The 22,493-nt window shown below is 39.1% G+C and overlaps 1 protein-coding gene across 1 annotated transcript in view; it reads left to right on the top strand.

Annotated features, from left to right (window-relative positions):
• Positions 1–22,493, top strand: part of parp4 (poly (ADP-ribose) polymerase family, member 4) — a 130,932-nt gene that overhangs the window by 27,262 nt on the left and 81,177 nt on the right. Inside the window, exons 8-15 of the mRNA XM_048598301.1 lie at positions 3,068–3,202; positions 6,823–6,996; positions 8,084–8,244; positions 11,485–11,622; positions 16,939–17,037; positions 17,328–17,511; positions 19,627–19,786; positions 21,939–22,063. Coding sequence (XP_048454258.1) covers positions 3,068–3,202; positions 6,823–6,996; positions 8,084–8,244; positions 11,485–11,622; positions 16,939–17,037; positions 17,328–17,511; positions 19,627–19,786; positions 21,939–22,063 — 1,176 coding nt within the window. The remainder of the gene's footprint in view (positions 1–3,067; positions 3,203–6,822; positions 6,997–8,083; positions 8,245–11,484; positions 11,623–16,938; positions 17,038–17,327; positions 17,512–19,626; positions 19,787–21,938; positions 22,064–22,493) is intronic.

The raw sequence follows: 22,493 nt of genomic DNA, 5'->3' as shown, positions 1-22,493 counted from the left end.
TCGGGCCTAGACTCTGAAGAAGGGTCTAGGCCCGAAACGTCAGCCTTCCTGCTCCTCTGATGCTGCTTGGCCTGCTGTGTTCATCCAGCTCTACACCTTGTTATCTCAGATTCTCCAGCATCAACAGTTCCTGCTATCTCTTTCCAGAAGAAGGTGTTTTCTAAACTTTGTTCTTTGAGCTGGCCTTCTCTGTATTTCATTCAGGCCAATGATGTTGATTCACAGCGACAACATTCCCAAGCTGTGATTAATGGTGTGATATTTAGGTCTGTTGCTGCTGGGGTTGTTAATGTGATCCTGATGTTACTGGTTCCAAATTAATTCTTAAGGGTTTATTTTAAAGTGTTGTTGCTGTTGCACATCAACAAACGTACAGACCTGGTGAAGCAAGGTCTTTGTCCAATGGCAAGAATAGCTGAGATGATTGGAGTTTGCCAAAACAATGAATGTATTCAAGAGGCAACTAGATATAGCACTTGGGGCAAATGGGATCAGAGGTTATGGATTAGGCTATTGAGTTGGACAATCAGCCATGATCGTGAAGAATGGTGGTGCGGGCTCGAAGGGCCGAATGGCCTCCTCCTGCTCCTTCGAGTCTGCTGTGCCATTTTTCACGATCATGGCTGATCATCCAACTCAATAGCCTAATCCATAACCTTTGATCCCATTCGCCCCAAGTGCTATTTCTTGTCGCCTCTTGATGCCAAAACATTGAATGTATTCAACTACTTCCTGTGGTAATGAATTCCACAAGCTCACCACTCTTTGGGTGAAGAAATGTCTCCTCATCTCTGTCCTAATTCGTTTATCCCGAATCCTCATACTGTGACCCTTGGTTTTGGACACAGCCACCATCGGGAACATCCTCCCTGCATCTACCCTGTCCAGTCCTGTTAGAATTTTATAAGTCTGTATGAGATCCCCCTCATTTGTCTGAACTCCAAAGAAAGAAATTGTAGACCAATTAATTATATATTTTACTCCTGTCTTCACAAAGGAGCACATAAATAATGTCCCAAAAACGTTGGGGAATGCAGCATCCAGTAAGAGGGAGGAACTGAAGGAAGTCGGTATTAGTAGGGAAATGTTTTTGGAAATTGATGGGATTAAAGGATTTTCTACAACCAAGAGTACTTAAGAAAATGATTCCCAACATAGTGGATGATGGTGGTCATCTTCCAAGATTCTATAGAGTCTGGAAAATTTCCTATAGATTAGAGGGTAGCAATTTCAACTATTTTAGATAAAAGGGGGTAGAGTCAAAACAGGGAATTATAGACCAGTTAGCCTGATGTGAGTAATGGGGAAAATTTTAGAGTGCATTATAAAAGCTTAGTGCCAGAGCACTTGGAAAACAGTAACAAGATTGGACAAAGTCAGAATGGAATTATGAAAAGGAGGTCATGCTTGACAAATCAGCTGAATTTTTTCAAGGGGGGAGCTAGTTGATGTGGTTTACTTTCAGAAGGCATTTGATAAGGTCCCACATTAGAGATTAGTGTGTAAAATTAAAGTGTATGGGATTGAGGGTAGTATAATGACATAGATAAAGAACTAGTTATACAGACCAGAAACAAAGCATAAGAATAAATGAGTCTTTTTCCAAGTGGCAGGCAATAACTAGTGGAGTACTGCAGGGATCAGTGCTTGCACCACAGCTATTTACAATACATGTTAGTGGTTTGAAGGTGGCAACAAAATTTAAATCTCCAATTTTGCAGCTGACACAAAGCTGGGTGGGAAGTGAACTGTGATGAGGATGCAGAGACGCTTCAGTGTGATTTGGACAAGCTGAGTGAGTGAGCAAATGCACGGCAGGTGAAGTATGACATGTAGAAATTGTACAGGACCTTGGTGAGACCACACCTGGAGTATTGTGTGCAGTTTTGGTCTCCTTTTGGTGTTTTGATGATGGAGCGAATGCAACAGTGGTTTACCAGACTGGGATGACAAGTTTGAGGTGTGAGATGAGACTGGATCGATTACGACTATATTCACTGGAGTTCAGAAAGATGAGGGGATCTCATAGAATTTTATAACATTCTGACAAGACTACACAGGGTAAATACAGAGAGGGTGTTCCTGATGACCAGGGAGCCCAAAACCAGGGGTCAAAGTCTAACGTTACACGGTAGGTCATTTAGGACTGACATGAGGAGAAGTTTCTTCTCACAGAGAGTGGTGAGCCTGTGGAGTGGAGTTCCATGACATGCCCTAGAGACAAATTTGTGAAATATACTGCACAGAAAAACCATTTGGCCCGTTTATCCATGCTGGTGTTAATGCTTGACACAAGTCTCCTCTCACCTTTTTACGTGTAACCCCGACAACCCAATATTCTAATCTTTCTCCCTCATAAATGATCAAGTTTCCCCTTGTATACATCTATTCTATTCACAGCATATAAGAAGTATTTCCTTTGTTTTATTTTATAGTTGCCTTATTAACCTATGTGTCAGCAATGTCGTTGTAGTAATATTATTGGACTAGTAATCCAAACTCCAGGCTGATATTTTGGAGACAAGGGTTTGAATCCCATGTTGGAAAATGGTGAAATTTGACATAATTAAAAATCTGGAATTAGTAGCTAGGCTAATATCTTAAACTACGTAATCACTGTCAATTGTTAAAAACCCATCTGGTTCACCACTATCTTTCAGGCAAGGAAATCTACCATCTTATCTGTCCTGGTCTATATGTTACTCAACCGTAATGTGGTTAGCTCATTATTGTCATCTCAGCAATTAAAGATGGGCAGTAAATGTTGGCCTACCAATTTGCATATTCATGAATGAATAAAACAAAAGACCTCAGGTCCTGTTTTGTGATTTGTGAATTTGTATCTCAGGTGCCTTTGATTTGTTACTCCATTTAGTTACTTTCTGAATATCCTCCTTAATCTTCCAACCATTCTACTTTTTCTGTTACTTCTGACCATTCCTTTTGGTATCCTTTTGACTGCTGTTCATTGTATTTTCCAGACAGACCTAACGAGCAAGCTGTCTGCTTTGACTTTACTCTTTAAGGGAATACTTTTCTCATTCAGTTTATGTTTTCCTGCCAACAGTTTATAATCGAGGAAGCTCTGAATACCAGCACAATTTCGAATGAAGTTGGACTTTTTGTGGAAATGGTTTGGGCAGAAGCTCTGGGCCATTTGGAAGATCAGTTGATCAATCCAACCTCCATCACTCTCAATGATGTAAGATACATTTTTGTTTTGCTTCTCAAGAGCTATCACAATATAATTGGCTGGATATGATTTTTGAGCAATACAACCAAGAGCTAATCTGACAGGGACAGCCGTGAGGCTTCCTTTTCTTGTTTTTATTGCATATATACAAATTATTGTCAATGACAATTTCTGTAAGCCGTACTCGTTTCCCTCTATAATCTAAGCTATTTATTGCAATTCATAAGATCCAGTGATTGAACAAAGAGCATTTGTTGGCGTATTTGGCCTTGCAAGAATAATTACTTGCTATCATCCAAACCTAGGGTCTTTGGCCATGCTGAATATACACTCTGAAATAACTCCACAGAGTATCCTGTCACCAAGTCACCTTTTATAGAAATCATGGAACCCTACAGTGTGGAAGCAGACCGTTCAGTGCATCAAGTTCACACTGATCCTCCGAAGTGCATCCCACTCAGACTCACCCCCTACCCTATCTCTGTAACCCTGCCTTTCCATGGCTAATCCACCTAGCCCACCCATCTCTGGACACTTAACAGCCCCAACCAGGGAACTCATGTTCTAAGATGTACACCTAGCTGACCTCATTAGAATCACCACATTTCTCCGCCTCTGAGTCTAAGGGCATAAGCCTCAGACTTTTTATTGTAGTGTCTCCTGGAGCATTTTAGCACTGGGTCAGGTTCCCCTGACTCTGTGCCAGACACAGCTGGCATGTAACACACAGGAGCTCGCTTCTTGCGCCCGGAATGTCTTGGGAGAAGTTCACTCTCTTCTTCTGGCAGCAGAGGCTTCAATGCAGCGAGATCTGCCATGTCCATTTCAGACTCAGAGGTCCCTTCAATGCTAAACGAGAGGGATAACCAACAGGTTCCGACAGCCTTTCCAACTGTTCCAATGAGCAGGGCACGTTTTGCTCCCATGCTGTTTGCGGTGCCTTTCACATGGTCCACATGCTTGTTCAGGACCGTCGCACCTACCTGAACTTTATATATCACTGGTCCTGACCTTGCGTCAACCAAACCTTTTAGCCATGCAGGGCCATTTCTGTGGTTCCTACACCAAACTTAGTCCCCTGTAGTAAACTGTCTTTCTTGGCAGAGTTTGGCATCCAATCACTGGTGCTCCTGATGCTGTTTCACCCTCTCCACACCCAAGCCCACCCCCATCTAGATAAATGCGGACCTGAGGTAGACCTTACAAAATATTCTCCATCATCCGCTGAAAAATTGCACAGGCTAATGACGCCCCAAATGGCAGTCTCATATTTTGGTGCAATTCCTTATGGATATTAATTGTAGCATACTTCTGGGAATCCTCATCTAACCACAATTGCAAGGACGCGTGGCTTCTGTCCAGCTTTGTGAAGAATAGCATCCCCCCCCCAACATCTTTGTATATAAGTCCTCAATGCAAGGGATTGGGTATTTATTCAGCTGCAAGAAGCATTTTACCGTTTGCTTAAAATCCCCACAAACACAAATCGACCCATTGGGCTTCAAAATCGGAATGACCAGTGCTGCCCATTTGGCAAACTGGACTTCTTTGCTTTCCAGCCTTCTAATTTCTGCCTATACTTTTGGCCATAAGGCAAGTGGCACTGGGCAGATATTGCAGAATTGTGGAATTGCTTCATGGCCAATATGCAAGATGGGCTTGGCTCCTTTGATAGTCCCTAGACCTCCTGAAGGGTCTTCAGGGTATTTAATTAGGACTTCACTCAGGTAGCCATTTTCTAATTGAAAAGTGTTGAGCTAATCTAGGCGAATCTCTCTTAACCAATTTCACCTCATTAAACTTGGGACCGAGGCTATTACTACAATCACTCGTAACTGAACCAGCTGCTTGTCGTGAGAGACCAGAACCAAAGTTGTACCCTCAATCTGTAAAGGCTCCCCAGTATAGATTCTCAGTCTAGCCGAGGTTTTGCGCAAACTTAAGGGTTAGAATCCAGAGCGAATTTTGTTAAAGACTGGTTCTGCAATCACTGAAATGGCCATGCTGTGTCGAACGCCATTAGGACTGGATGATGGTTTAACTGGAGTCTATTTTGATTGGTTTTGATTTGAATGTTGCTAAGCAATTTAATTGTTACAAACCAGATGTAGGTAGGCTTTCCAGGCAATGCACTCTCCTGGATACTGGTATGAGTTCTTTTACTCCAGTTAGGTCTGGTGGGATTCCTTTGCTATCTTGAATCAGCAACAGCGATGGCTAGCCAGGTCAGATCCCAAAAAAAATTTAATCATTTGGCCGAGAGTTGGCTTCATTTTGGAGATTTGCTGTGGGGTGACCTAGAGTCCTTCTGTTTAGGATATGTCCTAAGTGAAGCTATGCAATTCATCATTCAAGTGGTCTTCCCCAAGCTCAGTCAGACTGGCGAGGGTGTCCACTTCCATCGGAATACCCTGCAACTCATATGCTCCACTTGCCGCATTTTCCAATGATAAAGCCAGTTATAGTGCTTGTTTGAAGTTCAGCTGAGCTTCAGCTAGTAGGTGCTTTTGCATGGTTACATTAATCCCACGTACCAACCAGTCTCTCAGAACCTCATTAAGGGTTAAACCAAAGAAACATGCCTTTGCCAGTAGTCTTAACCTGGTCAAAAATCCTAACACAGATTCCCCTGGTTCTCGAATTGCCGAGTTTAACCAATAGCATCTCAGATTAGAGGAGGCTTGGTGTTGTAATATTCCTTAACTAATAATGTCCGTCAACTCTTGAAAGGTTTTAGTATCTGGTGCCTCAGGGAAAGTAAGGCTCCTAATGACCTAAAAAGCTGTGGGCCCACAATCTGTCAGGAGAATTATCTGCCCCAATGTCAATTGCCCATGAAAAAATAACACATTTTTCACATACTGGGCCCACTCTTTGACAGCACGGTCAAACAAGTCAAGCTTCCCAAATAATGGTATGACACCAGAAATGTTTACTCCAGCTCAAAGATGACTATTGCTAGCAAGTTTCTTTAGGAACGTGCTTTACTCTCGTTGCCACTGAAATAACTCCACAGAGGCTGGTATTCCATCACCAAGTCACTTTGTTTACACGTGGAAAGTCCTTGACACTGGTTCAGTTCCCTCCGAGCCAGCTCTCAGATTGTCAGAATATCTGACACTTCACTTTTTATCTATCAGCCAGGGCTCACTGATTGAAGCTGATTAACAGCCCCAGTCAGTGAACTCATATTTTATGAGATCCACCTGGCTGACCTCATTACAATCTCTACACTTCCCTCAGAGGAATATTGTCCAGGATGCCATAGGAACTCCATCACTTCAAATTGTGCGCTGAAATCGTTTATATCTGTTTGATCCAAATAACACATTGATGATGTCTTGACTGGTGTTTTTCCATCACTTGTTTTGTTAATGCTTTTAAGTTGAAACAAGTCTTGAGGCATGAATCCACAGCCTTTTAGTTCAGGAGTGACAATGTCATCAAGTGAATTAAACTGACATTTGAAAGTTAAAAGCATGGATGAGAGAAAAACATCTAAGAAAAATTGTGATCAAATCATTATAAACTCCATATTTAATATTTAATGAAAAGGTGTGTGTTATATTTCAGCTAATATTTAACACAAAATATTAAATTCTGTTTATTATTGTTTTACTGACTTGTAGGTATCCAGGGCAGAAGGGATCCTTTTGCAGTTGAAAAAAGCAATTGATGATAAAGTTGAGGCAAAAACATTGAGAGATTTAATGCTTCAATTCTGTTCCACCTTGCTAATCAGATCTGAGACTGACTTCACAGTTACCAAGAAAAAAGTGTCTGAGAAACAAGATCTCTGTCAGGTAGTTACATTATTTTGTACGTTTGCTTGGTAAAGTTTGCTTTGCTGATGTAGCCCATTATTTTTACTTATGAACAAGTAGTCCTGGTGTTAGCAGTTCATGAAATAAACTGGTACAGTTGGCCCAGTTTTTAAATGTCTTGATTTTCACATTAAAGATACTGTACATTGCATTTTGATGTTTTTAATGGAGACACCACAGTGAAAACAGAATGGCCTGTCAAGCATGATTTAGTGTTACATAATAGCAGATTCCATATGTAAATTTCACTTGGTGAATTCCCAATTTCAGTGGTGCTACTAAAAATATTTCCTGGGCATTTAATAGAGGAAACCAGGAAAAGTCAAAAGATGCTGTATGTGGCTATTCAAATCATAATATCAGAGGCATCTGAACAGATTGCTCCTATTCTGGAATGAAAAGGCTTGAGGGAAGCCATAGAATGAGACAAAAGGCAAAGTCACTGAAATTAGACCGAGATATTAATAAATGAAAGTTTTACCAATTTACCTTAAAATAGTTAATATCCAAAAATAGTTAACATGCAAACCAAGCAGAGAAAGGAACTTCAACAACAATAACTACAATAGTGACCTATAGCACCATTAATATGAAAACAGCTTCCCAATGTGCTTCATAGGAGCAATGTGAAATTAATTATATTGGCTAAGTTCACTAAACATTTATTTGTACAGGGGGTTCCAGATTTACAAACATCCAAATTATGAATGCTTGTACTCAAGCGATGCTGTAATTTTAATGGTCCAACTTAAGAAAGGCTGCTTTGCATTGTGCTGCATTCAGTTTCAACTCGTACACAAATCGACTTTGAACAGACTCCAGGACGAAATCCATTCACAACCTGAGAACTGCCTATACAGTACAATTTTGGGACTAAGTAGTTTTTGACATTGAAGCTTGAGTGTGTTAATTTTTGGAAAGTGCCTTTGACAATTGGAAAGCCAAGGGAAAGAATTCACTCTACCCAATCCTGTGAACAGACCAAAAAGCACCAGAGCGTAAGATTTGTATGCTTGCTCAATAGAAGGCAAAAGGTGGAAATATACAATTTTGTTTTGTATTTCAGCTGCTAAGGGATGTCATTAATGCAAGTGAAGCGACTTCATGGACTCCCATACCTTCTTCACTTACTAAATATCATGCATTGAGATGTCAAATTGAATATGTCGATCCAAATAGTGATGAATTTCTGCATGTCAGAACTCAGTTACTGAATACCAATCAAAGGTAAAATCCTATTTAAAACAAAATTACATTGGTTTATTTTCTAAGTTTTATTTCAAATCTTTTTCACATCTGAAAACTTGCATACTACAGTGATTGTTCTTAACCTGTCCCTGCACATCCTGAACAATCTTCTTCCATACAATATTTGATCATCATGTCAATATCTTTCTATTCAGTTTGTAGTTTCATTCCGAAATATATATTCATCCTACTTTTGTGCAAGTTAATCATCACCTGCTCTGGTTGGGAAGCAGTTCCATATGGGCATCTCCCTTAAAAGTGAAAACTGTTATAATCTCTCATGCTGCTTGAGGCTTTCTACTTTTATCCTTTTTGCAATGAGATTTCAAGTCAAGTAACTTCACAGCCACATAATTCTTCCTGTCATTTAAATGCCCCTTAGCCTTTTGGAGAAAATAATTTCCGTGTGAGAATGTCTTAGTTGCTCCCATAGAGCAATATTTTTTCACTGATCTTGTAGCCATTACAGAGACATTGCTATAAGAAAATCAAAGCTGGGAACTAAATATTCAGTGACATGTGACTTTTCAAAAGGACAGGCAGGAAAGAAACATTGATGGAGTTGTTTTGTTAGTATGAGATGGACTAAGTACGATAAGAAGTAAAGATCTTGCATTGAAAGCTGTAGAATTCATGTGAGAGGAGGTAAGAAATAAGGAGTAGAAGAAGGCACCAGCAGGAACAATCTAGGCTCGCTTAACAATACTAACTGTGGACTACCACAAGGATCAGTGCTGGGTCCACAGTTATTCACAATGTGTATCATTGCTTTGGATGAGGGAGGTGAATGTAATATCGCAGGTTGGCAGATGATACAAAAATAGGTGGGAAGGCAAGTAATGAGGATGAAACAAAGAGTCTGCAGAGTGATAGAAAGAGTTTTAGTGAGAGGGCAAAAACTTGACAGATGGAATATAACTTTGGGAAATGTGCAATTATGCACTTTGGCAGAAAAAAAAGGTGATGAATATTATTTAAATGGAGAAGGATTGCAGAGAAGTGCAGCACAGAGGGAATTGGGCATCTCTGCTCATGAATCTCAAAAAGTTGGCTTATAAATTCAACATGTCATAAGGACTTCTTGCTAAAAATATACAAGATACAAGTTAGACCACAGTCAGAATACCATGAACAGTTATTGTCCCCTATCTTAAAGGAGGCCATCCAGAGAAGGTTCACTAGACTGATATAAATCCAGGGGAGGCCTATTGGTGTTATTACTGGACTGTTAAACCAGAGACCAAGATAACATTCTGGGTTCGAATCCTGTCACGGCAGATGAATTTGAATTCAATAAAAAATATCCGGAATTAAGAATCTAGTGATAAGCATGAACCTGTTGCCCATTGTCAGAAAAACCCATTTGGTTCACTGCCATCCTTACCTGGTCTGGCCTACATGTAACTCCAGACTGACAGCAATGTGGTTGACTCTCAACTTCCCTCTGGGCAATTTAGGAATGGGCAATAAATGCTGTCTAAAAGCAACATCCCCATCCTGTGAATGAATAAAGAAAGAAAAAATATATGGAGGGACTATTTTATGAGGCAAGATTGAGTAAGTGGAGCTTATACTTGCTGGAATTTAGAAGAATGAGAGGCAAACTAATTGAAACATACAAGATTCTGAGGGGACTTTGCAGGGAAGATGTGGAAAGGTTGTATTCTCTTGTACTAGAGGGAATAATTACAGAATAAAGGGTCACACATTTTAAGGCATTGATAAGGAGGGATTTTTTAGAATCGTAGAATCCATACAATGTGGGAACAGGCCATTTGGCACATCGAGTCCACACCAACCCTCCGAAGAGCATCCCCAACCAGATCCACCCCTCTATCGTATCCCTGTAACCCTACATTTTCCATGGCTAATTCACCCAGCCTGTATATCTCTGGACACTATGGGAAATTTAGCGTGGCCAATCTACCTAACCTGCACATCTTTGGACTGTGGGGGGAGGAATCCGGAGCACCCAGAGGAAACCCTCACAGACACAGGGAGAATGTGCAAACTCTACACAGTCACCCAAAAGTGGAATTGAACCCGCGTCCCTGGCGCTGTGAGGTAGCAGTGCTAACCACTGTGCCACTTTTCTGAGGATTGAAAATCTGTGAAATTCTTGACTACAGAGGGCTATCAATTTTCGATCATCAAGTATATTCAAGGCTGACAGACTTTTAATTCATGAGGGAGTCAAAGGTTATGGAGAATAGCTAGGAAAGAGGAGATGAGGATTATCGCATCTGCTGTGACCTCACTGGATGACCAAGCAGACTGGATAGGCTAAATGACCTATTCTGCTCCTGTGTCTTATGGTTAAGGCAGGATACAGTGCCCTAACATGTTGAAGGGCCTCAGGAAGTCAGAAGAGGTAACACAATGCATTCAGGTGTGAGCCCCAACGCTCTAACTTTACCAGCAGTCTCATGCACACCGCTCTTCCTGCTGTTTGGGGAGTCCAGCAGTAGGGAACATGGTCAATAAAAGAGCCAGATATTTCAAAAGTAAACATCAGGAAACAAAGAGTGACGGAAGAATAGAGCCCTCTTCTGAAGATGACCTTTGATGTTAGATCAATTATGAATTTTAGATTTGGGCTTGATGCCTTAACCAGAGGCATTATATAGGGCAAAAGCAGATTTATAAATTGACATCATGGATCAAACTTAATCTCATTGAATGGAGGATCAAGCTCGAGGAGTTAAATGCCTATTCCTGTTTCTGTATTCCTGTGTTGTTGTGTATTCAAAGGTCACCTCTGAGTTGTCTCCTTTCCACGCTGGGAAGCCCAAGGTTTTTTTGAAGATTTCCTCATAATGTTATTCAGGCACTGGAATTAGCTTTGTAGCTCTTTACTGCAGTCTCCACTCAAATTTTTGTGTCTCACTTTTGCATTATCTTTTCAACTGTCACTGATGATAAACTTAAAAAGTATTATTGAAAGATTGACATTAAAAGATTACATTGAAAGATCAACAGATCTATAATAATCCGCTCAAATACAATCAACTTGAATCATTTTCATCCATTTGAAATGCAGTAGTAATTTTAGGGCTCTTGCGACACAGTGGTAGTGCCCCTACCTCTGAGCCAGGAGGCTGGGTTCAAGTATCACATGCTCCATAGCTGTGTTGATTAAAAATAAATATCTGCAATGGTAATTTTTTGTGTGTAGTTCTGAATTTGTATGTATTTATAGATTATTCTGTTTTCTTTCAGTACTTATTCAGTGAAGATTTTGCAGATTTTTCATGTTGCCAGATTAAGTGAAACTAAGAGTTTTCAAAGCCATATCGGCAACATTCAGCAATTGTACCATGCCTCTTCTGGAAGCAACTTTGTTGGTATATTGTCTAGGTAAGTGTGAGCTTAAGTAATTTACATGGTTTGTATAATTGTGCTCTTTAACTTGTCCCAGCTGTTGTGAATCTAATAAATTTGTCATGTCGTCAAATGTATGATGAATAGTCCATCAAGTCTGCTCTATCTCTCTATAATATTACTTCAAGACATCATAATGCAAATTCTCCACCATCACTTTCCCTCTATAATTTTCTCAAAGCTTTGTCCGAGTTATTAATGTACATTGTAAATAATTGATCCCCAGAACCTATGCCTGTGATATCTCACTGACTACAATTTGTCAGGCTGAAAATTACTCCTTAATCCCAACACCTTGTTTGCTATCCTCTGTTTATGCTATGTTTATGTTCAGTAACCTTTTATGTGCTATCTTCTTAGATGCCATTTGGAAATCCAAATATACATTTACTAGTTCTCCTTTATCCAACCTATCTGTTGCGTCCTCATTTTCTAAATGTCCTTCTGCTGCTTCATTAGTGATGGATTCTAACATGCCCAATGGCAGGCATTGTGTTAAGTGATCTCCAGTCTCTTGCATTTTGTCTCCATCTTTTCTTGACTGTGATAGATTTACAGTTTTTCAATTCAAAATCTAGAAAATTTTGGAAAATTGCAACCAATGTATCCAATATCACTCCAGCCACTCCTTTTAAGATCTTAGAATGCAGATTATCAGATCCAGAAAAACTTTCAGCCTTTAGTTCCTTTATGCTTTCAGTTTTTCTCTGATAATAATGATTATTTTAAAAAGTTCCCTTTGTTTTTCCTTTTAATTTTCCATGCTTTTATTGTCACCCACTGTGAAGACAATTACTCAATAGTCGTTTGGATCTTTATCATTTCCTTATTTCCTATTGTTGATTTTCCAGTCTCATGCTCTGATGGACATAGCAAACTCATAGACTGATAGACATTTACAGCTCAGAGGATGGGCCATTCAGCCCATCATGTCTGCAGCTGTCATCAAAGATCTGACTGTACTAATCCTACCTTTCAGCTCTTTATCTATAGTCGCAAATGCTATGCCAACGCAAGTGACTATCTAAATACTGCTCAGCTGTTTTCACAATTTGTAACTGGACCATTCTTTCATGCAGTGAGTTCCAGACTTTCACCACTTTCTGCGTGAAAAATATTATCCATAACTCCCTCTTAGCCTTCTACCTCTCACCAAATCTGTGTCCCTGGTTATTGATCTCTCTACTAATGGAAAAAATGCTTCGTTCCAGGCAGCATCCTGGCAAATCTGTTGTGCACCCTCTCTAATACAGTTTCATCCTTCTTGTATTGTGGTGACCAGAACTGCATCCAATACTCCAGTTGACATCTAACCAGCATTTTATACAGTTCTGGCATAATGTCCCTGCTCTTGTATCTCATGCCTCAGACAAAGAAAAACAAATATTCCATATGTCTTCTAACTATCTTACCTGCCTGCCTTCCTACCCTCAAGGATGTGCAGATAGGCGTACTGAGGTCCCTCGGATCTTCAGTATTGTCCAGCATCCTACCTTTCATAGTGTAATTGTTTGCCTTGTTGACCCTCCCCAAGTGCATTACTTCATCCTGTTTCAAATTGAATTCCATTTGCCACTGCTGTGCTCACCTGACTGTTTGTTGATATCTTCTTGCTTGCTATTTACCATCTATCAATTTTCATGTCATTCATGAATTTCTTGATCGTAGCCTCTACATACCCCCTAGATTCTAATGCGAAAGAACTTACCGTCTGTGTTTATACTCCTTGCTCCTTCACATTTATTTCTCCTTTTCTCAGTCACCTTTGCAGATCGAAAATTTACCTGATCTGCTGGCCTACCACAAGTCTTCAGAGTATTGTATGCCATTTCCTACAATTTGATAACATCCTGAACTTCCTTAATTATGGACTACTAAATGTTGAGACCGAAATACTGATCTTTACAGTAGCATGCTAGTTATAGCCTGCAACTTGGGAATGAGCAGCTTATTTTTACTCTTGTTTACGAACTGTTTACTAGTTCTCATTCCATGCTAATACGTCATTCTCAATCCAATATGTTTGATGTAATAACTTAATTTTAAAATTTATTTGTTCGTGGGATGTGGGCATTGCTGACATTTATTGTCTATCCCAAATTGTTCTTAAGAAATTGATTTGAGCTGCCTTCCTCAACTGCTGCAATTCGTGTTTGGGTAGAGGGGAGAGGATATTAGGTCCACCCATAGTGCTGTTGGGAAGGGAATTTGAGTATCCATCTGCGGATTTCCCCCTTTATTAACCCAAAACTTCGACTCCTCATACATAATTTCCTTTTCATATTTTGACTCTTCAAGTGATCTGTCACCATGACGCTAGTAATAATTTTTAACATTGTCTTGACTATTGATTTTGCACTAACCTATTGTTTCATGTTTTTTCTCTCCCTCCTTTTTTGAATAGTGTCTTAACAATTCTTACCTGCCAATCCTTGTTCTAGAATCTAGGTAAATCTGGACAATTTAAATCAATGCACCCAGTGGAATTATCCGCTGATAATCTCATTAATTTCGCCAGCATTACTACCACTACCCCAAAGTTTTCTGCAACAGTCGTGCATCTCTCATGAGTACACGCCTACATGCTTGACTCCACAGCTTAATGATACAGCCTGTAAAGTATATAGCTGTTTGGATGTTGCTTCATAAGTCCATCACTTTGAATGTTTCTAAAAGATTTTGCAAGAAAACAGATTGTTTCCCCCCGTTGCCTTTTATCACATCAGCGATCAACTTTTCTTCTAAGACGTTTGTGTTCAGATCTTTGTATGACCTACAAAGTTGTAGATACTTCACTGAATACCTTTATCCAGATTATTTTATGAAGGTGATGAAAACAGTGGCTTTATTACCAATCCCTGAAGTTCTTCACTAGTGACCAAGCCCACATGAAAGTTCTACAGTTAATAATTGCCTTCTGCCTTCTGCCTTCACAAATGCAACCAGTTTTGACTTGCATTTGAGTGATTTCTATGACTTCCTAGAAGGAAAAGTGGGGATAAGAATTCAAAAAGACACAAAAATTTTTGAAGGACTTGTATCTCCCTTCAACTTGGAAATATTAATTTAACCATTTATATTCATTTTTCAAGCATTTTGATGTAAAATTGAATGGTTTCCCATTCTACCTCAAGTTGTAACTTCAAATCTTGCCCATCAAAAAGACATTCTACTTTTGCACTATCCAAATCCATCCTTGCCTTCAGGGTCATAAAGATCTATAGCACAAAGGTCCTTCAGCCCATTGAGGCTGTCCGTGTTAAAAACAAGCATCTAAGTATTCTCTTCCCAGCAGTTGGCACATAACCTTGCATGTCTTGGCATCACAACTACACATCTAAATACTTCTTAAATGTTTTAAGGGTTTCTGCCTCTACCACCCTCACAGGCAGTGAATTCCAGATTCACACCACCCTCTCAGTGAAAACATTCTCCCTCACATCCCCTCTAAACCTCCTGCCTCTTAGCTTAATCTGTCTCTCCTGGTCATTGATCCCTCCATCAAGGAGAAAAATCTTTCCTTCTCTCCCCCTCATAATTTTATATATCTCAATTGTGTCCATCCTCAGTCTCCTCTGTTCCAAGAAAAACAGCCCCAGTCAATTCAATCTCTCTTCATAACTAAAACTTCCAGCCCAAGCAACATCCTGGTAAACCTCCATTGCACTTTCTTGGTCCACCTCTACTTAAAACTCTTATCCAGGATGTTATTACTTCTGGGTAAGTGTTTCAATGTGTGTCTGACTGATTTGCCATCCTGTATGATCTGTAAACCTCAGCTCATCCAAACTTCTGCTGCTCGTACACTTTCTCAATCGAAATCTTGTTTCCCATCTCTCCTGTCCTTGCTGATGTACATATTAATTGGTTGGTTAACTCAGTTTGCTGGATGGTTTGTGATGCAGAGTGACACCAATAAAACAGGTTCATTTCCCTTACCAGCTAAGATTACCGTGCATGTCCCTCCCCCTTGACATTTTACTCTTGCCTGAGGCATGGTGACCCTCTAATTAAACCACCTCTCTCTAATGAGACAGCAGTCCTACAGTCCACAGGGACTATGGCAACCTTATCTTTACCTTTATATATCAATTCCCATGTACACTAGCAAAGGTATGTGGAAGTTGGTTCACATCTTTTGTCTCCTACATGTTAATGGGTTCTCAGCCCCAGTGTAGGGGAGAACTCAGAAGTAAAAGCAGGTCAGTTCTTCCTGAAATAGTGATGCGAAATCAGAGGACTTCTCAGTTGACAGTTGATCAAGAGTAGAGTAAAGGCATTTCAAAGGCTGACATTTCATACTTGTGTTATCCAATTCCATAATTCACTTCTTTTAAATTAGGAACAAATACATTCTAAAAATGCTGCTAGCTATTTTGAAGTTATAACCCTTTGGAATCAACAATGAAACAGTCAATTAAAAGTCAAGTAAAATTCTAATTCAATGATGTGACATAGGTAGGCTGCATCACTGCTGCCCAAATCTGTAATATTGTAGGTTAGCTTTTGGCACGGATAGCTTTATATATTATTATATATGTATACTTATCATAGATTTACAATTTTTAAGGATTAAGATTTTATAATGATTATGTTGCAGTAAATCTCATGTTAGGACACAGTTAATGATTGATACATCATGATATTTCAAGGCAGCATTTTACAGTACTTGAATGGCAATCACCCATCCAGTCATTGGACAGAATACTTGCACATCTTTATTTGGATAGTTGATAGGTTCCAGCATTCATCTATAAAAGCTCAAAGTCCTTATCTTCTATTTTTGTTTCTGACCGTTCCCAGTCCTCCATTTGGTCATTTGAATCATTAAGTCAGTTTTGCTCATGCCAGCTTAAACTCTGAGTGTCTGCATGACCAGCAGATTTGTACATGTTGAGTTCAGGTGCACATATATATCTGCTGATCTGTCCAATATCTTGCAAAGATACCCATTTTCTCGTGCCTTCTTTTGATTGGTCTAACAGCTACCTATTATTATAATTAATAGCTTAATTCACAGATCTTTTATAGACAATAGCAGTTGGTGATGTGGCTCATACATTTTTTATTACTTTTTAATCATATGTGCTGCCCAAGGACCACTAGTATGTCTAATCAATGGGTTTGTCAATAATCCTTTGTGAAGACAGTTTACACTTGAAAATTATTCAGACTGCCAAAAGAGTTTTATCCTTACAACAGTGTGTTGTAAATTAATCCATGATAATATATATAGCAATCTCATTGATGAGCAGCATTCTACAATGATGTGCTTTTGCACTAATTTCACAGAGGTTTATTATTACCAAAGATGGTGGTAGAAAACTATGGGGTAGAGCGAACTGATGTCGGCAATCTTGGAAGCGGAATTTATTTCAGCAATTCAATCAGGTCAGTATGATTTGCTCAGCATTGTTCTTAAAGGATGATTAATGTGGACAAAATTTTTAATGTCTCTTTCAAAAAATTATTTTAGTTCATAATTTTTATTTTAAGATGTATCTAAGTACCTGTGGTCAGCTGCATCATGAACAATTTTGATAGGCAAAATTAAATTTGAAAATGAATTACTACTCTTCTCCAGAAACCATGAAAGGACTACAGTGTCCTTGAATAGTTTATGTCCTTATATTCATATGTTGTGATGCATTATGCAATAAAAGACTGCTTTTAAATTGCAGCACAAGTATTAAATACTCAAAGCCAAGTAGAACTAATGGGAGCCGTCTCCTGGTGATCTGTGATGTTTCACTGGGTAAATGTAAAAAGTACTATAAGAAGGACTTCACCTTATCTGCCCCACCAGCAGAATATTCAAGTGTACATGGAATACGTAAAACTGAATGCATTTACTCAGAGTTTGAGGTATGTCTGTCAATGCCATAAACTGTGAATGCAACATTTGTTTTTTTGTGATGGTTTTATAAATGTTTTCTTCTCTGTGCTGTCTAGTCTTGGATAAATAGGATAACACTAAAATATGTTTTAATGTCAATACTAATAAATGTACTAGCCCAAGAGCAGGTCAGAGACTAGAAATTCGGTTTTGAGCAACTTGTCTCTGGACTTTACAAAGCCTATCTACCATCTATAATGCACCAGTCAGGAGTGTGGAAAAATACTGTCAATTTGTCTGGATGAGTGCATCTTAAACTTGATACCATCCAGGACAAAACAATCCACTTGATTAGTATCTCACTCACCACTTGTAACATTCACTAACTTCAACCACCAGTGCATGTGGCAGCAGTGTATACCATGCACGAGATGCGCTGAATATCTCACAAAGGCCCGTCTGACAGCACTTTTTCAAACCTGTGATTCTGTCACTTAAAGCGTACAGACAATAGAAGTAGGGAATGCCACCATCTGCAAGTTGCTGTCCAAACCACACACCATTCCAAATATTGGAACTATTTTGCCATTTCTGCACTGTCACTGAGTCAACAACCTGGAATTTCTTTCCCAACAGCCTTGTAAGTATCCCTACACCCCACCAGGACTGTAGCAGTTTAAAGCAGCTCACCACTATTTTCTTCAGGGAAATTAGGGATTGGCAATAAATGCTGGCCAAGCCAGTAATACCCACATCCTAAAAGCAAAATTTTTAAAAAAGCATTTTTAACAGAATTGAAAAAGTATTTGTCTCCCTACATCTTTATAAACATGAATGCTATCTCTCTTTATCTCCAAAATTCAATAACAGTTGTGAATATTGAATACATTTGCCTCTGACTATTAATAGATGTAGAAAAATCTTTGTTATTTATTATTTTGGGTATTTATTTAAATAATCATATTTTCAACAAGGTGTATATAAGATCTTTAGTTTTTCATAAAAATTCTTTTGTTTCTTGATGCCGAGAAAATGCGGACTTATTGCAGAAAGCATGTTTTTTAATCTATTTAAATAAAGTCTTCTACGTGGCAAACATCTTATGCAAGTTAATTTTGCCTTCAGTACCAGGATTTTCAAGTTTAAAAAATGATTAATTGAACATTTATAAAATGTCAAAATTTTGCTATTACACTTCATCTCCCATCACCCATTAGGGTCTCATAGATTTCTTGGTCACAAAGAGGAAGATCTTCCAGACAGTTGCTTTCTTCCCACTCTCAAAGCCCCCACTGCTAGGTTCTGCAGGTTCATCCCACTCATGACATATCTCTTGATTGCTTGGTCTACTTCCCATTCAACTTCTAGCCACTGAATTTATTTTCCTGTACACTGTATAGTAAACTGATTTATCTTACTTCAATTTTGCTATGTAATCTGTTACTCTAGTGCCATTTTAAAAAATTTGTCCATGTGGGTATCACTGACTAGGCCATCGTTTATTGCTCATCCTTAATTGCCTTTGAGTAGGTGATGGTTGAGTTGCTTTCTTGAACCTTAGATTTGGTGGCCTTTAGAGGCATTGTCTGCTGTTCAGATAGGAGTTTCAGTATTTTGACGCAACAACAATGAAGAAATGACAATAGATTTCCAGGTCTGGAAGATATGTGGCTTGGAGTGAAACATGCAGGTGGCAGTGTTCCCATACATCTTCTGCCCTTGTTCTTCGAGGTAGACATCGTGGGTTTGGAAGTCTTGGTGCCACCACCACCTGTATAGTGTCTCCTTTCTGCCATCCTACATATATGCATCCCTTCTCCTAGTCTAATTCCTATCACTTTAAAATTTCAAATACACCCACCAGACAATGTGATCACCATGAATAGATGAATATTTCAGGTCAATCTTTATATTAAGATATTTTCAGGCAATGAAAATAATCAAATTAAATGTGTGTAGCTACTTCTGAATTTCTTCGTAAAATAATTGTTTCAAGAGATTTGTCCAGTGAGCAACTTAAATTAATTAAATATCAATGTTTTCCTTTGGCTGGGGTATTGATGTTGCTGAATATGTACTCAGGTTTGTTTGCTGTCATTTTCCTTCTATGAATCAATAGTGTTGTTTTTAATTTTTGCTCCCAGGATGATGAGTTTGTTGTTTATAGCACTTCTCAAGTGAAAATTAGATATGTTGTCCAGTTCTGCATCGATGAAGACCAACTGAAACCTTTTCATCCCCTAATTAATGTAACTCCTGAAGAAACCAGCCCTTCAACATTGACATCTGCAGACATTGATATAGGTCAGAATTACTTTAAGTATGCCTTTTACTTATCATTTGAAATCAATGAAATATTGCAAAACTAATTAGTGTTAAGTCAGTATCTCATTTGCATGTTTTTTAACATTGATTGTATGCATAAATGACCAATTTAGTGGCAATGAATTTTACAGGAAAAGCAAGTTATTGTGATATTATTGTTTGCACTTTCAAATCACATCCTAAAATTTCTTAGGACCATAAATAATCAAGAGAGTAAATGAATTAGAGAGGAATCTGCTACAGATCCATTTCTAGAGAGGTGAGAAAATTATTGACAAATCAGTTTGATTAATTTGGATCTTCTGTAGAACTAAAGACTATAAGACATAGGAGTAGGAGTAGAAGTAGGCCATTCAGAAGATCAAGACTATTCTGCCTTTCGATAAGATCATGGCTGATCAGATAATCCTCAACTCCATTTTCCTGCCATTTCCCCATAACTGTTGATTTCCTTACTAATTAAAAATCTGGCTGTCTCAGCCTTGCATATATTTAACGACCTGGCCTCAATAGCCCTTTGTGGTAAAGAAATCCAGACTCCCTACCTCCTGAGAGAAGAAAAATCTCCATTTCTCAGTTTTAAATGTACCATTATTCTGAGATTATGCCCTCTGGTCCCTAAACAGTCCCTCAAGGGACTCACATCGACTTACTCAGGTTCTGCAGTGTCAAACATTCCTGTAATTGGCCTGAGCTATTAGACCTTTATTGAAAAGAAACACTCTCTGGCTTGTACCTATATCAATATTGATATCAATACTATGTCAATTGTAGGTGGACCCAGTTATGTAGAAACCAGGCTCCTCTGCCTTTTGTATTTGCACTTCTTCAGCCTCTCTACATATGGAGTGAGTTATAACACTATTGAGTCAAGAAGAAGAGTTCCGAAGAAAAATCATATTGTACTGGAAACACTCCTTTTACAAGCAGAAACAGTTTCCTGCTACATACCCTCTTTCTTCAATTATGGTCTTGAAAAAGCCTTTCAAATCTCCTCTTAATGTACGCCTCTCCAAGGAATACAGTTCCAACTTCTTCAGTCTATCCTCAAGACTGAAGTTCCTCATTCCTGAAAGCATTTTTGTAAGCATCTTCTGCCACTTCTCCAGTTCACATCCTTCCACCAGTGTGGCACTGAGAACCTTACACAATATTCAGCTGAAGTCTAACCATTCTCGTAATTCAGCATAGCCCCTACTGATTCTTATTAGCTACTCTGGGCCCCAATTCCATTTCATCTTCAAATGAACCGTTGGATGGATAGTTTACAGCACAACAATTTACCTATAAACCCTTTCTCTGATTTTGGAAAACCCAAAGCTTACTCATTGTGAACTCATAGACTGCTGCTGCTGTTGTCAGCAAGAGTAAATACTTTGCACCTTCTTCTCAATGAGACAACCTAAACTTTCCTTTGAGTATTAAAAAATAAGCCACAGATGTCCTCTTCATCTAGCCTAAATTTAAATTTAATAGTTGTGAAATCATTTTTACCAGTTTTTAAGAAGCATCATTATATTTCCTTTTTTCTCTCTCCCACTTTTAGATGTTCTTGTGCTACACACCATCCTCTAGATAACACAACTGATCTGTTTTCACATCTTTGGTATTGTATTTTCTGGCCATCCTTTTTGGTGGGAAAGTGACATAAAACTGTTCACACTTGTTTTCAGAACAGTTTGTAGAAGTTCCTACTAAGTGGAAGCAGGCCATTCAGCCCACACCAACCCTTCAAAGAGCATCCCACCCAAACCCACCCCTCCCACCCTTTAACCCTGCATTTTTATATCACTGGACACTATGGACAATTTATCATGGCCAGCCCGCCTAACCTGCACATCTTTGGACTGTGGGAGGAAACCATGCAGACACACAGGAGGAACATGCAGACTCTACACAGACAGTCACCCAATGGTGGAATCAAACCTGGGTCCCTGGCACTGTGAGGCAGCAGTGCTAACCACTGAGCCATCGTCTGCCCACGGCCTAAAGCATAGAGTGGAGATTTGACCTGAGACATAATTGCATGTACCATAAAGCCACTGGCAATGCTCCCTTAACTTTTCTTGCAATGAAAACCTTGAGACAAGTGTAAAAAGGTGTAATAATTTGATTTTGTTTTTACTTGCAGATGATTTGGAAGTTGCTCAGGCTCCTTTGAAAAACATTAAACCTGGTCTTCAGGACAGTGCTGGCAATGTGATTGCCCTGGAGGAAATCCATGTAGAGGCAAAGTTAATGGATCTTGTTGCAGAGGTACCAACAGTGATTGATCAGAGTGCTAAAACTCGGAAGACAGGAAACTAAATGTGATTGATTACAGCAACTTGCTTCCAAAATATGGACTGGAGGATATTTCCTCTGTCTTCGAGGCACGCAGACATATATATAAAAGTAGATGTACAATATTTTTACAGCTACAGACCAGGAAAAAGAAAACACATATATATCCCCTTCTCCTTATCAGAGTTGTATCTTTTGTGTCTGTTTTGGGAGGGGAAGGGATAGAGCTCAGCTATATGAGGCACTGGAAGTAATTATTCCCATCTTCACTTAGTATAAAAACCTTTGTAAAATCAATAGTAAATATCTTATGACAACAAGGTGCAGGGCTGGATGAACACAGCAGGCCAAGCAGCATCATAGGAGCAGAGAGGCTGACGTTTCGGGCCTAGACCCTTCATCA

Source organism: Rhincodon typus, chromosome 6 (assembly GCF_021869965.1).
Source record: "Rhincodon typus isolate 14 chromosome 6, sRhiTyp1.1, whole genome shotgun sequence".
Taxonomy (NCBI): Eukaryota; Metazoa; Chordata; class Chondrichthyes; order Orectolobiformes; family Rhincodontidae; genus Rhincodon; species Rhincodon typus.
This window is presented reverse-complemented; position numbering and strand designations above follow the sequence as displayed.